The sequence below is a fragment of the Acomys russatus genome, chromosome 10, assembly GCF_903995435.1.
Source record: "Acomys russatus chromosome 10, mAcoRus1.1, whole genome shotgun sequence".
In the NCBI taxonomy this organism is placed as follows: Eukaryota; Metazoa; Chordata; class Mammalia; order Rodentia; family Muridae; genus Acomys; species Acomys russatus.
Genome location: NC_067146.1, coordinates 50,172,422 through 50,196,136, shown reverse-complemented (window position 1 = coordinate 50,196,136; position 23,715 = coordinate 50,172,422). Strand labels below are relative to the sequence as shown.

The 23,715-nt window shown below is 43.1% G+C and overlaps 2 protein-coding genes across 2 annotated transcripts in view; one reads left to right on the top strand and one right to left on the bottom strand.

The window, feature by feature from the left end:
• Positions 1-23,715, top strand: part of Fbxl13 (F-box and leucine rich repeat protein 13) — a 193,337-nt gene that overhangs the window by 69,092 nt on the left and 100,530 nt on the right. The window contains exon 10 of the mRNA XM_051152111.1: positions 22,963-23,015. Coding sequence (XP_051008068.1) covers positions 22,963-23,015 — 53 coding nt within the window. The remainder of the gene's footprint in view (positions 1-22,962; positions 23,016-23,715) is intronic.
• The window catches only part of Lrrc17 (leucine rich repeat containing 17), a 31,048-nt gene continuing 16,186 nt past the window's right edge, over positions 8,854-23,715 (bottom strand). The window contains exons 2-4 of the mRNA XM_051152103.1: positions 21,189-22,120; positions 12,865-13,020; positions 8,854-9,286 (exon numbers count right to left, since the gene is read on the bottom strand). Of these exons, the coding sequence (XP_051008060.1) occupies positions 8,889-9,286; positions 12,865-13,020; positions 21,189-21,996 (1,362 nt within the window). The 5' untranslated portion in view covers positions 21,997-22,120 and the 3' untranslated portion in view covers positions 8,854-8,888. The remainder of the gene's footprint in view (positions 9,287-12,864; positions 13,021-21,188; positions 22,121-23,715) is intronic.

Below are 23,715 nucleotides of genomic sequence, written 5' to 3'. Positions count from 1 at the left end.
GCTGCTTTGTGTTTCCTCTGTGCTCTTGGCCTTTAACCTCTGTGTTCTTTGAGATTCACTTTTTTACTCACCATAAATATTTCCAGAGGAAAAAATATATTTCAAAACGCATTTAGCCAACTGATTTCAGATAATGAGAAAGAATTCCATGTATGCATTTAACATCTTATTTTTGGATAAGTCTAACAATAGTAAAGGGAAAGTCAAATTACAGAGTCTCACACACACACACACACACACACACACACACACACACACACACACACACATGTTTGTACCCCGCATATAACAAAGTCATATGAAGGGTTTCAATGTGAAAAATGATATACATACACCTTAATTCTTATTTGGAAACAGCTGCAATGATGGCTATGTGGTTTAAGGACATAGTAACATAAAAGACGCGCTTGAGGATAGAACACTTCAAGTCAATGACAGGAGGCCGGAACAGGTTTGGAGAAATGGAGGAAACGCACAAGGGGTTCAAGTGTTCTTTATATATATAAAGTAAAGACATTGTAGGAAAATGACTCCTTTAGATTGCTTGCTGCTGGTACTGAAGAAAGTTACAGCTCTAGGAACGGTTGTGCTGTACTGGATCACGTGATAACTTCCTTCCTGGTTTGCATAGTTTAACATTCTTTATCACATTTATTATTAATAACCGTTTTATGCCTATGCATTCCTTTTCTTGCATCTTTTTTCTCTCATTTTCATCTTGTTGCTTAGGACCTCCTTTGAAGTGTTGAGAAGAAGCAAAGATATGTAGTTATCTAGGCTTATACTTGGATCCATTTTTCACACTTTTACTTTATGCTTTTTTACTTGTAATTTTACTTTATTAATGTCATCACGCTATTTAATTTCATGAATATGTTTCACGTGTAAATGTTGTCTTTATTTCCTCAGATAAGGGCGTGAGATGAGAGCCGTTCCCAAGACTTCCTAGCTCTTTATGAACTCTGGCTGATTTACCTCAGCTGTTGTGGTCTAACCCTCCGCTCCAAGATGACTGATTCATACTGGCATCTCTTGGCTCCTCTTGCTTTCTGACTGAATTGTTCTGCCTGGCCTCAAACTATTTCTGGCAATATGTTTTAGCCTTTTTTTTTTTTTTCAAGACAGGGTTTCTCTGTGTAGCCTTGGCTGTCCTGGACTTGCTTTGTAGACCAGGCTGCCCTCAAACTCACAGGGATTTGCCTCCCTCTGCCTCCTTAAGTGCTGGGATTAGAGGTGTGTACCACTATGCCTGGCAATATTTTAATCTTTTAGCTCCTAATTTGCTGTTCTGTCTTCACCTGGGTCTGGCTTGTCCTCTCTGCAACTTATCTCTGTAAAGTTGTCTTTTTAATCAACTCTCAATTAAAAAGAAAAACAAAAAATAAAACAAAACCAACCAATCAACCAACCAACCAACCAAAAAAACCCTCTTTTAGTAGCCTTTCTTTCCTGTCCTGTTCTCAAGAGAGTTGGCCATATCCTGTCTCTGACTCATTCTGCCAAATCTTTCTCTGGTTCATCACTTTGTCTGCCCCTCAATTAGATGTCACTTTCAAACATGGTTGCTTCCTTCTATAGACTAACCTTACCTTCACTGTTTGGGATTAAAGGTGTGTACTGAGGGTGTGCCTGCATTCCTGTCAGATCACATAGATCTAGAAGGTCTTTAGATGTGATCCCTTTCCAGAGCAGCCATGTTGCTAAATTAAAATTCCTCCATGCCCATGTAGGAATATAATGTTATTCTTGCTTTCACAGAAGACATTCCCACATGTCTGTTTCTCATTCAATTTGGTCACATTAGTCACTGATTCTTAAGGAACCACTAATTTCTGATGCACCAAGACCATTTCTGACATATTTTCTAGGCATATATAGATTTTGTTTCTTGTTTTTTGAGATAGGGTCTCTCTATTGTAGCCCTAGCTGCCCTAGAACTTGAGATTTAGACTAGATTGGTATCAAAGTCAAAGAGGTCCACCTGCCTCTGTCTCCTGCAGTTGGGATTAAAGGCTTATACTACCAAACCTGACTCATGTTACTAAAAAAAAAAAACAATCATTATTTTAGAATTTAGGTGGAAAGAGGGAGATTGAACATCTCTTTATTTCACTATTTGAACTGCTTGCTCTTTTGTGGTCTTAAAGGTAGATAAAATAATTATAAACCTTGCTCTCTCTGTCTCTATTTCTGTCTTTTAATATCCCTCCACACTTACCTCTATACATGCACATATAAGAAATACATATTGAAAATATACAGCTTACTACATATATAATTTTTGAATAAAGAAAGTGAACTCAAGAAGTAATATTTAAATCTTCAGTCTGACTTTGACCACAGTAATATTGAATGCTGCAGTAATTTTCTGAGTTATGTTGGGGTGTGTTTCCAGAAGTCCAAGTGTAGTTTATTGAGGTAAATTCCACCAAACAGTGGAATTTGCTTTAGCCTTGATGGTCTTCTTGTGGGGCTCCTGAACCCTCTGGGTCCTTCCATCCTCCCATTCTTCTATACCACTCTCACCCAGAGTCCAGGGGACAGGAGTCCTACACAAACTGTTGCACCAACCAAGGACAATGCATGCAGTGAGCCTAGATCCCCTGTTCAGATCTAGCCAATGGACAGCTTATTCTCCATGGTTGTGGGGGGAGTAGGGACTGCCTCTTACATGAACTCTGGTGCCTCCAATTTGATCATTTCTCCTTAGTGGGGAGGTCCTGGCACACAGAGGAAGAGGAAGCAGGCTATTTAGATGAGACCTGATAGGCTGTGGTCATATCGTGGGGGAGGAGGTCCGCTTCTGTCAGAGGTCTAGGGGAGGGGAATAGGACAGAAGAGGGAAGAAGAGTGGGAATGGGAAGATACAAGTGAGGGCATAAAAATTGGGTGTAATCTGAATACACTATAATAAATTACAATTTTAAAAAATGAAAAAGAAATCCACCAAACACAGAATTTACTCATTAAACCATTGAGTACGATCTGGTGCTTTTATTGTATTTATGATGCTGCAATCCATTACTATCAACTAACTCTAGCTTATTTTTACCATTCTACAAAGAAACTCTACACCCCTCCTCCACCTGTTATTCCTTTTGCACAGGCCAGAACCCACTGTTGATTACAGGTGGTCAACACGGACATCTTTGTTTTGCTCCTGTCTCAGGGGAAAGCTTCAGTCTTTCACAATAAGTAAGACTTTATCTGTCAGTTTCCCCCAACCCTTTAATGTTTTCTTTTAATTAGGTTGAGGAATCCATTATATTGTACACTAGAGTTTCTTTTTCTTATAAGTGTGTTGGTTTTTGTCAAGTGCGTTACCTTTGTCACTTGCATTCCACCTTCTACTCTATTAAAATGGTATAAACCACATCAAATGGTATTTGTGTACTGAACTACTTTGCATTTCTTTTTTTTTTTTTTTTTTCTAACCTCAAAGGAAATAAGAGCTAGTTTATTTGGGATCAAATAAGAATGAGGATGGCCCAGGAACACAGATTCAGGTTGCCCTAAAGAACATGTTCCTCGGAAGTGGTTTAAACACATTAGTGGGGAAATAAAAAAGGCTGTTTACAGCAAGGCGGGGACATCTCTGCTAGAGGTTTTGATGTTATTGTTTTTATCAGCATACTAATGGGGTTTATGATAACATTTTATACAAGTATACAATATATATTAATCATGCTCGCCTCCCCATCACCTCACACCCAACCATCCTTTCTCTCTTCCTAGCTGGTCTGCTTCTTGGCTCATGTCTTCCTCCTCCCCACTGCTGCTTTCCTATGACCAGTCTTATTCATCCATTATCTATAATCCTTTTAATAATATGTCTTCTTATGGGTGTTTGCATGTATATCTTAAAGGAATATTAGTCTTTTGTTTTCTTTCTTGTATTAGCTGCTTGGTATCCTTATTTGGATAATATTGGCATTATAGAATGAATTCAGGGGGAAGTGTCTCCTGTTTTATGTTTCTTGTTTTTATTAAAGAGTATGAGCAGCGTTAGTCCTACTTTTAAATGTCTGGAGGAATGTACCAATGAAGCCGGTCTGGTCCTGGCCTCTTCTTTGCTGGAGGTTCTCCTTGTTTATTTCCAGTCTTTGTTTACTGGAGATCTATTTAGATTTTATTTCTTGGGTCAGTTTTGATAGTTTGAATGTCTGGAAATTTGTTAACTTCCTGTAGTTGGGTTATAACTGTTGATAGTACTTCCTGTAGTTGGGTGTAACTGTTGATAGTACTTCCTGTAGTTGGGTGTAACTGTTGATAGTACTTCCTGTAGTTGGGTATAACTGTTGATAGTATTTCCTGTAGTTGGGTATAACTGTTGATAGTACTTCTTGTGGTTGGGTATAGCTGTTGATAGTATTTCTTGTAGTTGGGGAATAACTGTTCATAGCATCATCTTATAATCCCTTTTATTTCAATAAAGTTGGCACTAACAAGCTCTCTTTCATGTCTCATTTTTAGTAATCCTAGTTTCCTGTTTGTATTTTTTCTTGGTCAAACTAGTTTATTTGTAAACATGTTAATTTTGTTAATTGTTTCAAGTAACCAACTTGTCTGCTTTTTAAAAAAAGATAGACATGACACACAAATTACCATTTTAATCCCTATATATGTCAGTTCTGTGGAATTAAGTATCATGGCATTGTGCAACCATGACTATCTGTCTCTAGAACTAGTCTACCACTGAACTGTTTTCCAGGGTGCCAAAAGTTCTTCTCATTCCTGTGACAGTGAACAGAAGCTCATATATTGCTTCACACTTGGTGCTGTCACTGTCCTGGAGTCCGGCCATCTTCGTAGGTGTGCAATGGCCTCCCACTGCTGTTAGCTCATTTCCTTAATGGCTTATGCTCTTTTTGTATGCTTACATGTATAGCTTTTTGGTGAGGTGTCTATTAAGGTGTTTTATTTATTTGTTGCCTTTGGAGACTGGATTTTGCTCTGTAGCCCTGGCTGCCCTTGAACCTTGGTGATCCCCTTGCCTCTGGTCCCTTGAGCACTAGAATTAGAGGCAATGCAGCACCACACCTGGCTCTATTAAGGTATGGGAGCCATTTTAAAATCGGTTTGTTCCCTTGCTGTTGAGTTTTAATAGTGCTTTGTATGTTTCAGATTACAGGCTGTCCCAGGGTATGGCTGGCCTCTCTTTTTATTTTTCTGTCTTCTTTTTAAACATAGGCACAGCTATAAATCATCTCTTGATTTTTATCCCATGTAAAATCTTCCTGGTCTTAAGGACTGGCTTTGGGATACAGAGAAAATAAGCTGCAAGATTCTGTAGAATATGGCCGGGCATGGTGGCACACGTCATTAATCCCAGCAATCGGGAGGCAGAGGCAGGTGGATTACTGTGAGTTCAAGGCCAGCCTGGTCTACAAAGAGAGTCTGAGACAGCCAAAGCTGTTACACAGAGAGACCCTGTTTTGAAAAACTAAAAAAACAAAACAAAACAAACAAACAAACAAAAGATTCTGTAGCGTATAGAGATGTTCAGAGAATGAAAATTCATGGGCCAATTCTCTCCCATGCAGTGGGTGAATTGACTGTGTGTTCACTATATCAAATAATGGCATACACGATGACTGGAGTATGGTAAACTGTTCATGCTTATGTTGGGATCAAGATAGCCCAAACATTTTTAAATTTAAGGGTTTTAAAAATATTTTTCCTATATATTTTTTAAAGTATATAATTCTGAGTACAAATATCTTTTTATCATAGCAATAATTAAGGAGGCAAATCTGACCAAACCTTGATCCTTTTTTAAGGAAGCAAAGTTAATATATATCTCAACTATTGTAATATTTTTAATTTATCACCAATAATTTAGTAAAGCCAATTTTAATTCTTGAAATCTTGAATGCACTAAAAGACAAAAGTGTTTCCTCTCCCCCTCCAGTCTTCTACTGGTGTGTAGAGAATTTGCTGATTTTCGGCCAGAGGTTTGGTTTTCTGGTTTTAGATTGAAGATAAATTTGGTGGAACTTTTGAGCCATTTGGCTGCTTGGCACAACAGTGTAACCCTCATAGAAATGAAAGCTCAAGGACCATGCACAGTAAAGTGGTCCTTAAGACATCTTGAAGGTAGATGATGGAACACTGATATGGGATTCAGGCAAGTAGACTCAATACTGAAGTGCATCTGTTTGTCAGTGCAGAAGAATACGTCAGACTTCTTGAAGTGAAACATGAGCTTACAGGGTGACTATACTCCGGAGGAAGGAATCCTTAGCGAATGGAGTAAAAGAACTATATAATGTTAACCGGGCAGTAGGCCAACAGCGACAGGTTTGAGACTTGGGAGACTTCAATGCTGAGTAAACATTTTACTTTAGAAAACTAAACCTTCTTTGGTCTAGAAGAAAGATTTTTAAAACACAACTATCCAAATATTCAAGTGATTTGCAAACTTTTTCAAATATGTGTATTTCAAAATTATCACCATATTTTTACTAGCTTAGAATATATAGCAGGTACCATGTAATATATTTATAATAGCATATATTTTAGTTTCATATGTATATCACATATACACACATATACATATATGCATATGCTGTCTCCAGACATAAAGAAGCATCCCAAGTCAGGCTATGGAGTAGCTGTCATGTAAGAACTTGGTAGCAGAGGATTCAGCTGCGCTCCCTTGAAGAAGCAGCTCTCGCTGGGAGATGAGCAAACCTGGCGCTTTCAATAACAGAACTTCAGTTAAGGCCCCGAGCAGCATCAGCATCCCAGCTCACTTAGCTTTTGGATGGCCGAGACTACTTTCTATTATAATGTGTTCCAGAGCCTACTTCCAAATATGTCCCAGGGGATGATGTTGGATGTAAAAGTCAACCAACAAAATCCCCAAGTAGCCGCTGAGAAAATGAAGCAGGGAACAAGTTGGACCCGTTCTCTGAATCTCTGAACTTGCTAACCCTCCTTTCAATCCTTTGCAGCCAGGAATGATAATCCTGCCTGCCACGGAGGTAACATCTGGATTCTAACACCGAGGCTTGATTGCCTCAGGTCCTCATCCTTTCTCCTCTACCTGGAGGCTCGTGGACAATGACAAATGAATCCATTTTTTCTCTTGAGCAACAGTATAAAGCCAATAGCTGTCTATGTGTCTCCTGGTGTGTCATGTGGGATTTGTACTTCCTGTATCTAAACCTCTTATGAGTTCAGTGAGGAGGTCAGACCCTCACAGTCCATACAGATGCCCCAGTCCTAACCAGCACTGCCAGCAATCCCTCTGGGCCCGTCATCTTGGTTTCTATACATATCAACACAGATTTGAATGTCTCCCTTGCCCACTACTGTCACTGGTACTCCTGGAGGCAAAGGCTCAGTGTCCCTCACATCTGCTATTTTTTGAGGATCTGGTTTTGAACATTCGAGGTAGTCAAGGGCAAGGGTCATGTTTCCCTGCACAATAGAAAGGTTTACTTGGCCCTGGATCCTTGCTCAGCTACCTGCCAGCTTCAGCTACGTGGCTTTGTCCAAGTTACCCGATCCCCTGAGCTGTGGATTCTTCCTATCTTTGAAAGGTCCTTAGAGAGACCTTGTGAATCACTATGGAAGACCTTGTGAATTACAGGTAGATGATGGGAGACTTTGTGAATCACAGGTAGACTATGGGAGACCTTGTGAATCATGGATAGACTATGGGAGACCTTTAGCACAGTGCTCAGCATCTAGACTCTCTATAAAGTGCTCAGTGCTATAAGCATCTTCCAAGCGTGGGCAGTTTTTACAATAGTTAAGGAAGACCAGTTGTTAAACTTTATACCCAACATTTTGATAGAGAAATGAAAATGTGTCCTGTGTTGGAGGAAATTCAAGGGAAGTGGTGTTTCAGAAGGACACAGGCACATGCGTCCTTGGATGTTTCTTTGCAGGTGGTTTGCCCTGTGTGCAGAGTCTCGCTGGTTACCTGCATGCAAGCGGGTTAATCCAGAATCACACTCTCCACGCACAGCCTCTTTTACTGGCTGTTTATTTTCTAGCTGATCTAATCCAACTAAAACCCTGGGTTGCAGGAGGCGCCTCAAGTACCCGTCCTCCCCTTCAATTGTCTCCAATGTTACTTCTTGTTTCTGCCTTTTTTCATCCCAGATTCTGACCCTGAATCCTACCTTTATGAGGGTTTTTTGTGACCCTTGCCCTAACACTTTTGGGGGGAAGTGCTTGGGCCCTCTCACCCATGACAAGTGGTTGAGAATTGGGTTTACCACATCCTTACTCTAGAACATATAGAAATCCAAAATGTAATTGTACTTCATGCTCAAGTTGACTTAGGCAATTAATAACAGCAGGGGGTTGACAGGAGGAAGGGGGGACAGTTCACTGTGACTTTTTATTTTGATCATTTTTCAGAATGTACAAGGAGTTACAGAAAGACATGTAAAAATGAACCTTGGTTTCTTTTTTTTTTTTTTTAAACTTTTATTTCAAAAAGCCATAAAAAAACATATGTAAGACTCTATGAAACTCTAATGCTATCATTAAGATCCAGCTCCCTCTGGTCACCAGGGTCGAATAGTGCAGTAATTTTGACACTGTTTCTAGCTATGTAGCGCTGGATGGCGTCCTGCCTCAGCTTTAGCATTGGGCCTGTAGTCATGTACCACCATCCCTGGTCCATGGTGGAATCCTGTAATCAGAGTCTGCTCCACAGGTGGGTGGATAAGGGCGATGAGAGATTTCCCCCAGACTGCTAAACTTGCCACAACTACTAATAGTTACAGACTCATCAAAGGAAGCCTCTTGTAGCTGGAAAACCCTGTATAAATAGGCATCACAATTAATCCAAATGTAAACATATGGTCTTCCCCTCACCAGCGTAGCGCGCTGTGCAGCTAGCTCTATCTAGAATGGTCCCGTGTTATCTACCCCACTATGGTGATTCTCACTCTATGCTTCTTTGCTGTGTGATCTCTGTGTATTTTTTCCCAGTCATCCTCTTCTGCGTCCTGGTCAAACATCTCAGGGTAGGCTGGCAACTTGTCTTTGGGGCATTCTTCATAGTAACTGCGTACGTACTTCCCCACAGACCACCCTTTGTATTCTTCCGGCGTTTTGCATTCCAGACCAGTATAGTGGACATTGTAGTGGTGCTTTAGCCAGTAGTACAGATAGTGGATGCTGTAGTCACACCTCCAAGGGTTGTCTCTGAGCCACAGGAGTTTCAGAAAGTACAAATCCTCTAACACTCCATAGTCGAAGTTCTGCAGGCTGTTGTTGGACAAATCAAGCTCTTCGAGATGTGTGAGCCCCAAAAAGGCGGCTGGAAACAGAGAATGCTTGTTAGCCAGTGCGCAGAGGCCAAACACGATTTCAGCCCGAGGCTCCGTTCTCCTGTCACAAGCATTCTCTCCAGTGCAGGGGTGACTCCCTGAGGCTGGACAGAACCTATCAATGGAGGTAGCTGGCACCTCGGTACTAGAGTGAGGAACGAGAACTAGCTGTGCCAGTTGCAAACTACTTCCTGTCATGAAGAAGTGTGGTGGCAATGTTTGCATAAAAACACCGAGCTAGAACAGACGGACGCCCTACTAATGGGTAAATTATGTGATTAAAATGCACTGTGAGGCCTTCTTCCTTGAGGACTAGAGATGTGGCTTTATTGTGAAAATGGGAGTGTGAAGGGTAGAACCTACCAGAGTCCTTACAAGGTGCGCAATGGTGTTCTGACTTTGCAACACGTTAGTCATGGCCCGTGATCTGTGTCATATTCTGGTGTAATGTTGATTCACTAAGGACAGAGCTCTCTTCCCCACTTCCTTTGTGGAGAAGATTCTGGCTCAGGAAGGTCTGTTTCTTAGTATGTCTGCCTACTGAACATATGAGGAAACAAGCTTTGTGAAATATGCTTTTCCTTGATTAGATAGACTACTGTGTGATATTTTATTTGAAAAAGTCAGTTTTAAGTTAGTCTTTAAAAAAAAATCTTTCTTTTTCTGGAGCATGGGAAAGACCTGCAGGGGGGTGTTGCCACTTTGTGATTTCTACCCAGTACTCCGAATGGCCCAGTAAAATGCATTTTTCTGGAGTCCATTTTTACTTGGGAAGGTACTACATAAACGGTGGGGTTCACACAAACAAGGGAAGTGTATCAAATATAAGACCTTAGTGCAGGAAAATATAAAAACCTACGGCAGCTTCCTAGGTTATTGGTGAATTCTAAAAATGCCTAAAAATATAACCTTTCCCAGTCTAGTGGTGAGAGTCTATTTTTGTACAGTCTCAAGCCAGATAATCTCTACTAACATGATTTAACACATGTGGTTGAGTGTGGTAAGCTGTGGTAGCTATCAGCGTTGAATTTGTATGCATTTGATTTAGCTGGATGCTGAGTAATTAGGACAAAATAACACTTAACAAAATAGAAAAAAATTTCCAAGAACAAAGAAATCTCCACATAAAGACTGACTGACCACATATTCCAAAATTCCCAGGTCATTCCAGACTCCAAACATTTTGTTTCTGTTTTGAACATTTTCATGCTACTCCTTCAAAATGGCCTTGTGAGAAGGAACACAGCATCCTTGTTTTGAATCTAGAAATGTGCTTCATACCAATACTGTTAGCTATTTTCATGTTATCTTTTCTTGGACAAAACCCCAAAGAGACTACCTTCTATTTTGGGCCAAAGCAAGGGCCAAGGAGCCGGGGTGACTAGACAGATCAGTCCTTGTGATGATAGCTCTGAAACCCTGGTGGTGTATGGGTCATCTGCTCTAACCCTGAAATCTGGCTGTCACAAATTCACTTTTCCTGAAACAAACCAGCTCTCCAGATAGAAAGCATGTGGAAATAAACATTCCTACGTTCTATTTCAAAAGAACTACAGTTATGTATCTAGGGCCCCTGGGAGAGCTAGTTTTTTCTTTTTTTTTTTTTCTTTTTTTTTCTTTCTTTTTCTGTGTTTTCTGTTTTTGTTTTTCCAGACAGGGTTTCTCTGTGTCACCTTGGCTGTCCTAGACTCACTCCGTAGACCAGGCTGGTCTCAAACTCACAGAGATCCATCTGCCTCTGCCTCCCGAGTGCTGGGATTGGAGGTGTGAGGCACCATGCTTGGCACTAGTTTGTTTCTTGAAGGATCTGAAAGCTCTAATAATGTGGCTTCTTTCCCTTTCTCCCCTGCATGTTATGCCAGTCACCCGTGTCTTCTACAGTCTGGCGCAGGGTCCGCATTGGCTTACTAGGTAGCCTACATTCTAAAGGAAATCATTGGCCAGTGCCTCACCTCAAGGACCCTGAAACACAGTAGATCTTTTACTTTGAAACTGGCTTAGTTAACTTTGTCTTATTTAAGTTCTAAGATCCATTTTCTTCTGTTCTTAAAGGTCTTCCCAATAAAAGTACTTGGCACTTGGTTCAATACATACCTGTTAGTGAAAATGCTTCACTTGTGTTGAGTTAAATCAAAGCAAGGCAAGAAAAGGGTGGAAGGGAGGGAGAGAGAGATTGCTCTTTATATCCCATAGTACGGGTTGATCGGGCCATTGTTATAGCTCGGTTGTTGACTGCTGTAACACATTTAATGGAGGTATTTGGCTTATTTTAACAAAAGCTCTAAAAGTTATCTGCATATATTGTGCGCATGTGTATTTGTGTCTGTGTGTTGCTGAGACTTGAACCTTGGGGACTTGCATTTGTTACACAAGTACTCCACCACTAAGCTGCACCCCAGAATCTACACTATTGACAGGTGTCAACTACAGCTCTGAACAACAGCATTAGAAAGAAATTAAATGCTTGCTCAGGGACTGTCAGCACACTGCACTTGCTCTGTGAATCTGTGGTTCTCGTGAGGCATGGGATCTGGGTTCTTCCACCCGTGGCCTGACTTTGTGGAGACTGGATCCCAGTGACTGAGCTGAGCATGAAGATGGTGACTGTGTGAAAGAATGGCAGGAGAGTAAGAAGTTCAGGATTAGGCTGGGCTACATCGCGAGACTCTATCCTCGCCCCCGCCCGGCCCCCAACACACATTCCACGTGTACATATCTGTTCTGCAAATGCCTTTCACCCCCGCCCCTGACACACATTCCACGTGTACATATCTGTTCTGCAAATGCCTTTCACCCCCGCCCCTGACACACATTCCATGTGTACATATCTGTTCTGCAAATGCCTTTCACCCCCGCCCCTGACACACATTCCACGTGTACATATCTGTTCTGCAAATGCCTTTCACCCCCGCCCCTGACACACATTCCACGTGTACATATCTGTTCTGCAAATGCCTTTCACCCCTGCCCCTGACACACATTCCACGTGTACATATCTGTTCTGCAAATGCCTTTATGGACTGGGCTGACCGAATAACTATTGCTTAGTGCCATGTATTCAGTGCCCTGCATCTGTCATATCCCATATTTGCAGATTCAACCAACCACAGATTAAAATAGCTGGAAAACTGGCATCTGTTCTGAATATGGAGTTACTCACTACACGTCTTTTTCTTGTTATTATTCCTTACACTGTATAGTATAACAGTTTACGTAGCATTTTTATTATTCTACGTATTATCAGTAAGAGTGAGTAAATAATGTACAACGGGGAAATGTGTGTCATTTTACACGCTGGTGTTGGAGAGGGTTCCTGAAACTAAGACCCTGGACACTAAGGGATGGCTGGATAGAACCACACCCTTCGTCAAGCAACATTTTGGCACATACTTCTGAGTGCCAGACAAGCCCTATTTTAAGCATCATGCTTAATTAAAATTCATACTCTTTGAACTTTGTTCTTTTGTTTTGTTTTGTTTTAACTAAATGGTGTTTACAATAGGTGTTACCATAGAAGAAAGCTCACAGCTGCACCTGCCTGCCTGAAGGACCATACACTGTCACTTACCAGGGTCTATGAATTCAATGCCATTGCTACTCAGGTTTAGCTTCTTGAGTTCGTGAACATCTTCAAATTCCTTGGGTCGGAGCTGGGTGATTTTGTTGTATGACAAGTCAAGCTTAACAATGTCTGGAGGGATGTTGGTTGGAACTTTCCTCAACTCTGGAAGAACGAATAGTGTTTAGGTTACAGTTTTCTGGCTCCCATTTTCCATTAAACCCATGAGGCTGCAGAACAGCTGAAGATGGGGGCGGGGGGGGGGGTGGGGGGTAGGGGGTGGGGATGGGGAGATGCTCAGCAGAAGCCAAAGAAAACACAAATGAGCCTTGGCAAGTGCTTGATGCAAGTCATATGCATTCGCTGAGTCATCTGGGGAGCAAAGGGACTAGATCTTGGTGACCCAAAAGGCCCATCAGGAAACCTTTTGGAAGGCTGGGCCTGGTCATGCACGTGAGGGACAGAGGCAGGAAGACTGAGGGCTTCATAGGCCAGCAAAGAGCCACAGAATTAGACCAGGTGGAAAGCAGAGTGCGCACTGGTTAGCTACCAGTGAAACCAACCGTACCAACTCAAGCCACCTGGAAAGAGGGGCCCTTTAAAGAGGAGTTGCTTCCCCCAGAGTGCTCTGCATGCATGCCGGTGGTGCTGGTGCGTTTTCTTGATTAATGACTGTCTTGGAAGGACCCAACAAACTGTGGGTGGTGCCACTCCCAGATAGGTGCATCTGGGTTGCTTGAACCAGCCATGGAAAGCAAGGTGGTAAGCAGCAATTCTCCGCGGTCTCTGTTTCAGTCGCGGCCCCCAGGTTGGCTTCCTTTGATAATGGACTACCTCTGGAGGTGTAAGCTAAAATAAACTCTCTCCTTGCTTTTTGGCAGGGGCTGGGGCATTGGGGGAGGGAGGCTATCAGGGACACTGCGACGCCATCTCCCTCTTGTTCTTTCTCCTCCAAGGAGTTGTCACTGTCTCCACTCTCAGTTGTTGCCTTTCTGTTATGTTATGTTATCGTTTTGAGCTTCCTCTGCCAGCAAATGATTCCAGGCTCCACTCTCATACACACCACACACTTGACCTTCTTGATCTCTCAAACCATGGCAACAGCCCCCTTGTTCTCAAGAGAAACATTCCAAAGCCCCCCCCCCCCCCCCCGTGGATGCCTACAACCACAGATAGCACCACACTCTGTACACACCCGCCTGTGGCAGCATTTTCCTTATGAAGTAGGTGCAGTAAGGGATCAGCGACAATACCACGCAGGAAAATAGAGCAATTGCAAGTTTGCTTCAATAAGTTGCTAACAACTTACAAGAGGTCTATTTCTAGAATTTTCTACATAATGTTTTCAGTTCCTGAATGACCATATGTAAAGTGAAAACAGAAACAGGCGTGGGGACTAATACAGGTAAAGGGGGGCACTGCATCTTATTTCTGTTTTCCTTAGATGCTAAAACTGATACCAGAGTTGCTAACCTGCCTTCCTTTTCACCCATGTCACTCCCATGTCCTTGTGCTGGAGTTCACTCTACCACTCCCAACGCTTCCTGCTCGCTCCCACAGTAACCAGATTCTCAGAACCAGCAAGTGGAACAGGAGCGTGACAGGAGGAGCCAGGGTTATTTCCTCAGAGGCCATCGGAAACCAAGGCACACTCTTTTTTAGCTTCTACAATTTATTTTCCATGTTTTAAATCATGCTTTTCAAAGCCTGTTAATCATGCCTATGTTATATTTTACCGTGAGGCTTGCCCTTTACTCTGTAGCAAGCCTAAAGAGGCCCAGCTTAGTTTCAATGAGAGCAGTTGTGGCCTATGGAGGGAACAGACCACGGCTTATAAAGTGCCCAGACTGACTGACATCTGCAGAGTAGGGCAGCCCAAGGGCGTTCTGAGGAAGCAGAAATTCTCAGAACCAGGAACTGTAAAACATGTTTATAAAAGGTGACCTTCACTTATCCACACTGCCATTTTTTGGTATAGAATAGTTACATTGTAAATAATTCCAATGACATATTAATTAAAAACAACAACTCTGGGATTTATGATTTCTTAGGCCCAGGCATGTTTACAATCATAGTGACTTGGACTTAGGTTTTGCTTCCCTCTTAATGGGCCAGATTGCACAGGCTTTGTGTGCATGTGTGTATGTGAATGCATGTGTGTACATGTGTATGTGCCTGTGCATATGTGTATACAGATGTGTGCATGTGTGTACATGTGTATGTGTGTGCATATGTGTATGTACATGTGTGTACATGTGTGTGTGTATGCATGTATATGTACACTCCTGTGGGGGAGGAAGAGGTCACAGGGTGGAGTCAGTAAATCAAATTCTCTGGATGTATGTATGTATCCCTGTGAAGGCCAGAAGTCAACCTCAGCTGCTCTTCCTCAGGAGATGCCCACATATTTTTCTTTTGACACAGGGTTTCTTACTAGGGTCTGGGCCCACTGCTTCAGCCAGCTGGCTGGACAGTGAGGCCTGGGAACTACCTGTTCTGCTTGCCTAGAGCTGGGATTATAGCCATGTGCAGCCATGCCCGACTTCTTCCATGGCCACTGAGGATTGAACTCAGGACCTCACGCTTTCCTGGAAGTGCTTCCCTGACTGTGACCCAACTCTGCTCCTTAATGGAACGCATTGGAAGTTCATTCCTAGCTGCCTTACCAGCCGCCCTCAGGTCTAACTTCCTTGAATCCTTTCCCCTTCTTGTTTGGCTTGCTCCTTCTCTGCGCTCCTGACCTGGTTGTTCTTAATAGATTTAGATGAGGAGAACTGTAGAAGTCCCGTTTCTGTGCCGCTTTTACAGATGCGAAAACAGAGCACAAAGAAGTTAGGTCATTTGCCCGTAGTCGCATGGTCACAATTTAAACAGAACCACCATAAAACGAGCTGAAAGTGGGCTAGCCACAAATCAGTGGGTACAAAAGATGTTTAGAAGGAAACCCCAGAGTGCCAGCTCAAGCAGTGGGTTTGTGGGTGTTAGAAAAAGAATATGCATTGTGGAAGAGTTGTCAGCAAAACCCTGGATTAAAAATAGCATCCACAAGTAGCAGGGAATGAATGCAAACCAAGAGTTTTCCCAGCATGACCCAGAAACAAACAGGAAAACCCCATGGCTGTAGCGATGAGGAAAAGCAGTTCTTTCATTTGCTTTGAACTTGAATGAGAATTGCGAATCTGATGCCAACTGTGTGCCTCTGACAGAGACTAGACACGTGCCCACGTCCTTAAGTCAAAGTGAAGCTTCATCAATGTCCTCATATCTAGAACAGGTGCCGCATGGCATCTATCTCACAATTAACACTAATCAACATTGCTTTGAGGTTGCGGGGAGGGAGAAGGCTAGAGATAAGGCCTGGCTTTGAACTTACCAGAATAAGGAAGGCCTTGCTTCCACCTCCGAGTACTGGGTTGGCAGTTGTGGGCCACATCGTTGATAAACACCTCAACATTGGCTGTGTCTACAGTCAGCCCTATGAGCTCTGCTCCTTTTCCTACTGAACCTCACTACGAAGAGGAAATTGGGAAATTTTCTCCACATCATTTTTCCCATTTGGTAGACTTTGGGTTGTCAGCAATCTCAGAACTAATTTGAAGACTTGGTAGTAATTAAAGAGACACGCATAAGCTTGTTTATTAGAAATTACATTTTCTGACTTATTATTGAAATCAGGGGCAATCTTGTGGCTTTGGAAGCAGCTGGAGCCAATTTACCTATATAATTTTTTCCCAGCCTTCAAAGTAAAATTGGTAAATTCTTCTGGTAAATGTGAAGCTAAAAGTCATTTTAGAACTTATACTTTCATGTGTTCTTGGCAAATCCAATCACTTCAATATGGCATAAATGTGCCTTTCAACTAATCCCACACTTATTCCCTTTGAAAGGCTAAGTTTTGTTGGCAAAGTGCCTGTCGTTCCATGAATAAAGCTATTATTTTTTTCTTTTCTTGCTGTCAGATGTTTAAGGCAAAAATAGTGATCTTTGAGGTCTATGCGGTTGAGCTGGCACAAGTCAGTCCCCTGCACATATCATCTGAGTCACTGCTAGTCTGCTGGGAAAGAAAAGCTGGGTTCTCCCACTGGAAGACTCCGTACTACAGGTCCCCTGCTTGCATCCATCCCATGGTATTCTTGTATAGAGCTCAGGGGAGGAAGCACACAGAAGGCTTAGTTCCCTGAAGAGATAACATTGCACAGTCGCCTGTGGCTCGAACAGTGAACTACCCACCTGCCCATGTGACCTCCTATGGACAGCTTCTCTACAGCCAGCATTGTCATTTAAGACGTGACATTTATGACAATTTATCATGGCAACACTACTTTAGGACTGTGAGGAGTAACCATAGGCAGTTAGAAAGTGGCTCTTGATCACTCATGTTATTGCTAGTCCCCCCACCTCCCCTCTTCCCCCTCCCCCTACCCCCTCCCCTCCCCTCTCCTTCCTCCCTTCCCCCTCCCCCTCCCCCCCATGAGGGCAAGCACTAAGTTTCTTGAGACTCTCTTCTTTGTGTACATATATAGAACAGTCATCCCAAGCGCTGATACAGTCCAGCAGGGACCTAGAGATAAACATTACTGAGCATTTGTTATTTTAGTATTTGAGATTTGCTCACCATTTCTAGAACAAAATAAAGAAATTAGGATAGATTAAGGTTGTTGTATGTGAATTCTAGCCATGCTTTTCAACTGCTATGCATTTCTGTTGTTAACATTGCTTCAGTTACTGCTTTAAAAGGAGGAAAGGAAAGCAGCTTAAGGTACTACCAGTGCCCAAGGCCAGGCATTAAAAACAGAGGTTAAAGCCAAGCAAGGTGGTAGCACATGCCTTTAATCCTTGCACTCAGGAGGCAGAAGCAGGTGATCGCTGTGAGTTCGAGGCCAGCCTGGTCTAAAAAGCAAGTCCAGGATAGCCAAGGCTACACAGAGAGACCCTGTCTCGAAAAAACAAAAAACAAAACAAAACAAAACCAACAAACAAAACCAGAGATTAATAGCTTTAATAGACTCTTCCTTATAGGTGTGGGACTTAAAGTAGGAGCTTATAATAAAACAGAATAGATTTATATAATTATTGTGAAAGTTATTTACATGTAATTATGGAAAGACTTGAATTGCCTTTATTTTCTAGTCTAGAGTTAGAGCGTGTGCCTGGGGTTGGGGATGGAGAGAGGGTCGTCGACAGATACAGGGATAAAGATGGGTGGGAGGAATTGCTGTAATGTGCTAGATCATAGTAGCGTAAGTATGACTGACAGAAATTGTATGTCTCAAGCAGCTAGCAAGGAGAACAGCGAATGTTTTCAGCACAAATGACACATGTCTAAGGTGAAGGGCACATCAGCTACTCTGACACTCATGAATTAAATTATCCTGCTGCATCTCATAAGTACACAGAATTACTAGTGTATATCAATTAGACATTTAACATTGAAAATATAGGCCATGAATTTTACATAGCCACTAGCAATTAGAGGGAGCTGAGTTCTGTAATGTATGACCCGGTGTTATATTTGCTAAATTTATGTATCGTGAAACTTTACTCATATTGGTTCCCTGAAGCTTTGCAGCAGAAATGATTAATTTGTGGGGTATTTTTAGAAGATTATATTTAGGCAACAATAAGTTGCAAAGGGAAAACAGTAAAATATGTTTTATAGCTGATGTTTGCCAAGAGAAAAAGAGAAGGGTTTTATGGGAAAAAAGACAAAATAAGAGCCGTGTTCTCTGGTGGGGGTGGTAGAGGTGGAGGCCCAAGAGAAGAGTAAGCAAGTGAAAAGAGGGACATTACGCTGTCTTTCACCTTTTTTGTTTTGTTCCCCCCCCACCCCCTTTTTAGACAGTATGTCTCTACACAGCCCTGGCTATCCTGGAGCCTACTCTGTAGACCAGGCTGGCTTCAAACTCACAGAGACCCACCTGCCTCTGCTTCCAGAGTGCTGAGATCAAAGGTGTGCACCGCCACACCCAGCCCAACTCTTACCTCTTCAGGCACAGTGTAGGGTTGCTGTAGAAGTCTTTTATGTCTTTTATGTGGACAGTATTTTCCTCAGATGACTGGTGAGCTCAATCCTATTTACTTTACCCTTTGACACCCAGTGCAGTGCATGCAGATTCGTAAGCTTGAGGACAGACCCTCAGTAACAGGAAGTATTCTAGCCCAAGGTTCAATTTGTAGTTGAAGCAATGCACAAGAAAGCTTAGAAGACAGCCTTTGCAGCAGGAATCCTAAGTCCCCATTATAAAGATGTCAAGGACGGTCCACCCAACCTTGTTGTAGCAACACTACACCTGTTGAGTCTCCTAGAACTCTCCAGTACCTTCTTGTGTGGTATTAGCTTATTTGCATATGGTTAGGTTAATTCTGGAAGATTTCAAGTGCTGCCTTGGGTAGATCAAGGTCCCCATCTCTGCTTTTGTTTAACTGGGAGACCTTGGTCGACTGACAGGCCCTCCTGAACTTCACTTTTTTCATCTCTAGGTAGGACATACCACTGACTGAAAGTTGATAGCACGTGCACTTGGGGGGGGGGGTGGGGGTGGGGCCTGACACTTGGTAGGTTTTCAATTAGTGAGCGCTTTCTCTAAAAGCAGAAGAGCCCAGCTGGCCAGTCCCAGTTATCATCCCTGCTCCACGGGGACGCCTGGGAACAATTGGATTCCCCTGGAGTCAGAGTTGTGAGGTACCTGACGTGGGTGCTGGGAACTGAACATTGGCCCTCTCCTTGCTAGCTGGCTCAGGCTGATCTGACCACATGCCACTTCAGAGTCAAGGAGGAAGTGGCAAGCTTTGACCAAAAGCGAACAAACTTACTCTGGATCCAGCAGTCTACTCTTTAACATTAACACATTCCTACTTTTAGCCTCGCGAGAGGATTGGCTAGGACCCCTTCAGTGGTCCTGATCTTTTGACCTCAAACAAACAAACAAACAAAAACAAAGGACCAAAGCAAGAAAACCTCCTAAGATGGACAGAAAACTGCTTTAGCATGCTTGAGCTGACTCTAGTCCAGTGACATCTGGCTATAACTTATTACAACAAATAAATTATTAAGGCATGCCAAAAAAGAAACACATCAACGTGGACATTTGGCTTTTTGTTATGAAGCCATTGGCCGTTCTTGGATGACTCTTCAATGGTATCAGTCTGTATTAACACATCATAAGTGTTTCTAAAATCTCCCCTATGTTTTCTTAACTCGTGACTTTAACGTGCAACAGCAGTGCACAGGACCGTGTGGGATGTACAGACAGTAGGTGATTATCTAGAAAGAGTTTCCCAGTCTCATACAGATCTTAAACACTTTGGATAACTCGGGAAGAACTAAGATGTCAGGTTCTATCAGTGATGATGCATCCCAAGGAACTTAGTCCCTGGCACACGCAGGCACCGTCTGGCTAGGCGATCCCTGCTGGGCCTCCATCTCGGTGGTGATCACTCCAGGCCTGGGCTACACCCGCTTTGCCCTGGAGGGTGTCCCCCCCCCCCCCCCGCCAGATTTTTTTTTTTTTATTTTACTTGATTGGTGTAAGTCAGATTATATGGAGGGCATCTGCACTTCTATCCAAGATGAATTAGATTCAAGATCAAAGGAATTTCTTACTGCAATAGCTTTCCCTGAGCAAACGAGAATCAGCTCCTGTGGCTGCCCCTGCCATTTTCTTGTTATGTAAATATTTAATTCTTAACAACATGTGTGTACGACACATGTGGATTCCCCTGGAGTCAGAGTTATGGGTGGGTGTGAGCCACCTGGTACGGGTGCTGGGAACTGAATGTTGGCCTTGGCCTTTTGAGAAGCAATGCGTGTTCTGAACCCGTCTCTCCAGCACACGGACCCCTGATTGTGAAACAGGGTGTCATTGTCGTGAAGGCCAAGCTGGCCTCCAGCCTCCCAGGTAACTCAGGATGGCCTCAGACTTGTTTTCATTTGCTTATGCTTTGTCATGTCTCTCTCTCTGTGTGTGTGTGTGTGTGAGTGTGTGTTTTGAAGCAGTGTACATGTAGCCCAGGCTATCCCTTCGGCTCACTGTGTAGTCAAGGATGATCTTGAATTTCATACCCTTTCATCTCTCCTTTTCCAGTGCTGGGACTGCAGGTGCGCACCACCCTGCCCAGCTCATATGGGTCTGGGTATTGGACCCAGGCTTTGGTATATGCTGGCCAGGCACTTTGCCAACTTAGCTACATACGCCCACTTCTTCTGCTCCCTAGTTACCAGTTGCCTTGAATTGGACTCCATAGCTTCCATTGCTGTTGGATGGAGGGCGGGGTATAAGCCTGGGACCTTCCCTAACAGCCTGCAGCAACAAACCAGGGAGAAACTCACGCACCTTTCCGCTTGCAGTCCAGGGTTTGTATGGGAAACACGTAATTGTGGCACAGAGTGGAGTCGGCTTCGGGCCTGATGACCGGAGGTCTCCCTGAGACTTGGGGTCTGGGGTCCAGTTGCTCCTCTCCCTCGTCATCACATAACTCTGCAGGGCTCAGCTCCAGCAGCTTTTTATTTCGCAGTGCGGGTGGGCTTCCGCACTTGGCATAGTTCCCCAAGTTCCGGTTCCGGGGAATCTGCAGCATTGAAACGAGTGTTTCTAAGTCACAGGTACAGTGCCAGGGGTTGTCGTAAAGACGCAGGTAGCTCAGGAGGGGTGTGTAAATGAACACCTCCTCCGTCAGCACCTTGAGCTGGTTGTGCTGCAGCAGGAGCGTGGTAAGTTTGTTCAAACCAAAGAACGCCTCGCTCTCGATTTTGGAGATCTCGTTCTGCTGCAGGTCCAGGCTCTTCAGCCTTTTAAACTTAGAAAACGCGTTGTTCTTCAGCACGCGGATTTTGTTTCTCGCTAGCAGCATGTGCAGCAAATCTTGAGGCCAGTCGGGCAACACATACACGAGTTTCCTTTCTTGGCAGTCTAGATATTTCTCATGGATGTACGTGTACACATCGCAGGGGAGGCCTGGGGCGTAGCGTTTGACTGGGCTGGAGCCTCTCTTCCCGCCCCCCGGCCGGCTGCGGCTGCGGCTGCTGCGGCTGCTGCGGTCATAGCTGGGATTGGCTTGGCTTCTCAAAACCCCTGGGCTGGCCTTGTGAGGCTCAGCAACTCCGCAAAGGCAGAACAGAATCAGGATGGCCACTATGCGCATTCTGACGTCCAACTGGCCGCAAGGCAGGTGGAGTGAGAGAGAATTTCTTTGAAATCTAAGTTTGGGTAGCCTTCACAAACACTGGTCAGGAACAGTAGGACAGCTGCGGTGTATGTATGCAGTCCTAGGTGGGACAGAAGAGAAAAAAAAAGAAAAGAAAAAAAGAAAAACAATGCAAACCGTTAAGGAGCACCTTGAGCAGTATATGACAAACAGCAGATATATTTTATTTTGTCTGAGCCTTTTAGTTTAAGTGGCAATAAAGTGCTATAGATGGCTCTTGACCTTTCTGCTTGCCGGATTTAGTTAGTACACGGATGGATGGACCTTAAGTTTGAATCAAGACTCCTGCTAGATTGTACCCAAGCTCATGCACAGTGTCTGTAAAATAGGGCTTATAGTGTCTCCTGGTCCCTGAGCAGATGAAAGGGGTTCAGTGCCTGGTCTGTGGGGAGTTCTCAACTGTCAGTACTCAACTCATACAAACCTATGTTCCGTATCCGTGGAGTTAAGAAATTAAAGATCTTAGGAGTAGGGGCTGTCTCTGACTCTGTTGCCTGCCTTGGAATCCCTTTCCTCTAGCTGGGCTGCCTTGTCTGTCCTCAGTGGGAGAAGACAAAACAAAACAAAACAAACAAAAAAAAAAACGCCAACAAAAACAAGCAAACAAATTAATTTTCTTCTAGTACTTTCAAGCTAAAACCCTCAAGAATATAGTTTTTTTTTAATTAAAATAGAGTTTTTTCCATCTTCTTCCCATACTCAGAAACTAATAATATATGTTGTATATATGGATTTTAAGCCAAAGAAATAATTCTGCTGAGCCTTGCAACCCACATAACTTAGAGCACATTTCTTGCCAAGGTTTCTATTTACTTTTTAATGAAAAAGTTGCATTGGATGTAGGATGGAAAAACCAAATGTTTGCAATGTGTTGTTTAGTGATGTCTGCCTTGTTTGATTTAGGCCACTGTAAAAACTTGCAGGAGTTGAACGTCTCCGACTGCCCATCTCTTACAGTGAGTATGAGAGTTTATTCTACTGTCATTTATGTAGGTCCAGACTCCTCACACTGGAGGGCCAGTGGGCAGAGTACACACATGTACTCTGTGTGCATTTGGGGTTGAATATGGAAAAATCAAACTATATTAACCATTGGCAAAAACATTTACCCCCCTCTGTACAATGCTAGCATTAATCTTGTGGATATGTACCGTGTGCTGGAGCCTCTGGCAAACGGAAACTTTTTAATGGTTACATAAAAATGAACTATGTTTATATTTCATGCTTATGTATATAAGACAGAAAAGACTGGGTCCCAGCAAGGGTGAGAGGCTTATTTTGGTGGGTTTCATAGCTATTAGTAACCATGCCAGAGAAGATGGAAATGAATACTTAGCCCCAGATTCCTCCTTCCTGGCCGGGTCCCTTGTCTTTCTCTCTCCCCCAAATATGTCTTCTGTATTGGCAGCTCACAATACCCTTTCTACAGGCAGGTTTCACCAACCCCCGTTGGTCTGTCTTCCATCATCCATACACTATTTAAAAAAAAAAATCAAACGACGTTAACATTGGTACACCCTGGAGACTCTGCAGTCTTCCGTCTCCCTCTGTAGCCTCATCTTGTTCTGCTCTTGTGTATATAGTAAGTTCTAGTGAGCTGCCCATAGGAGTCTCTTGTTTTCTCCCATGTAAGACTCTCTCTTTCTTTTTCTTTCT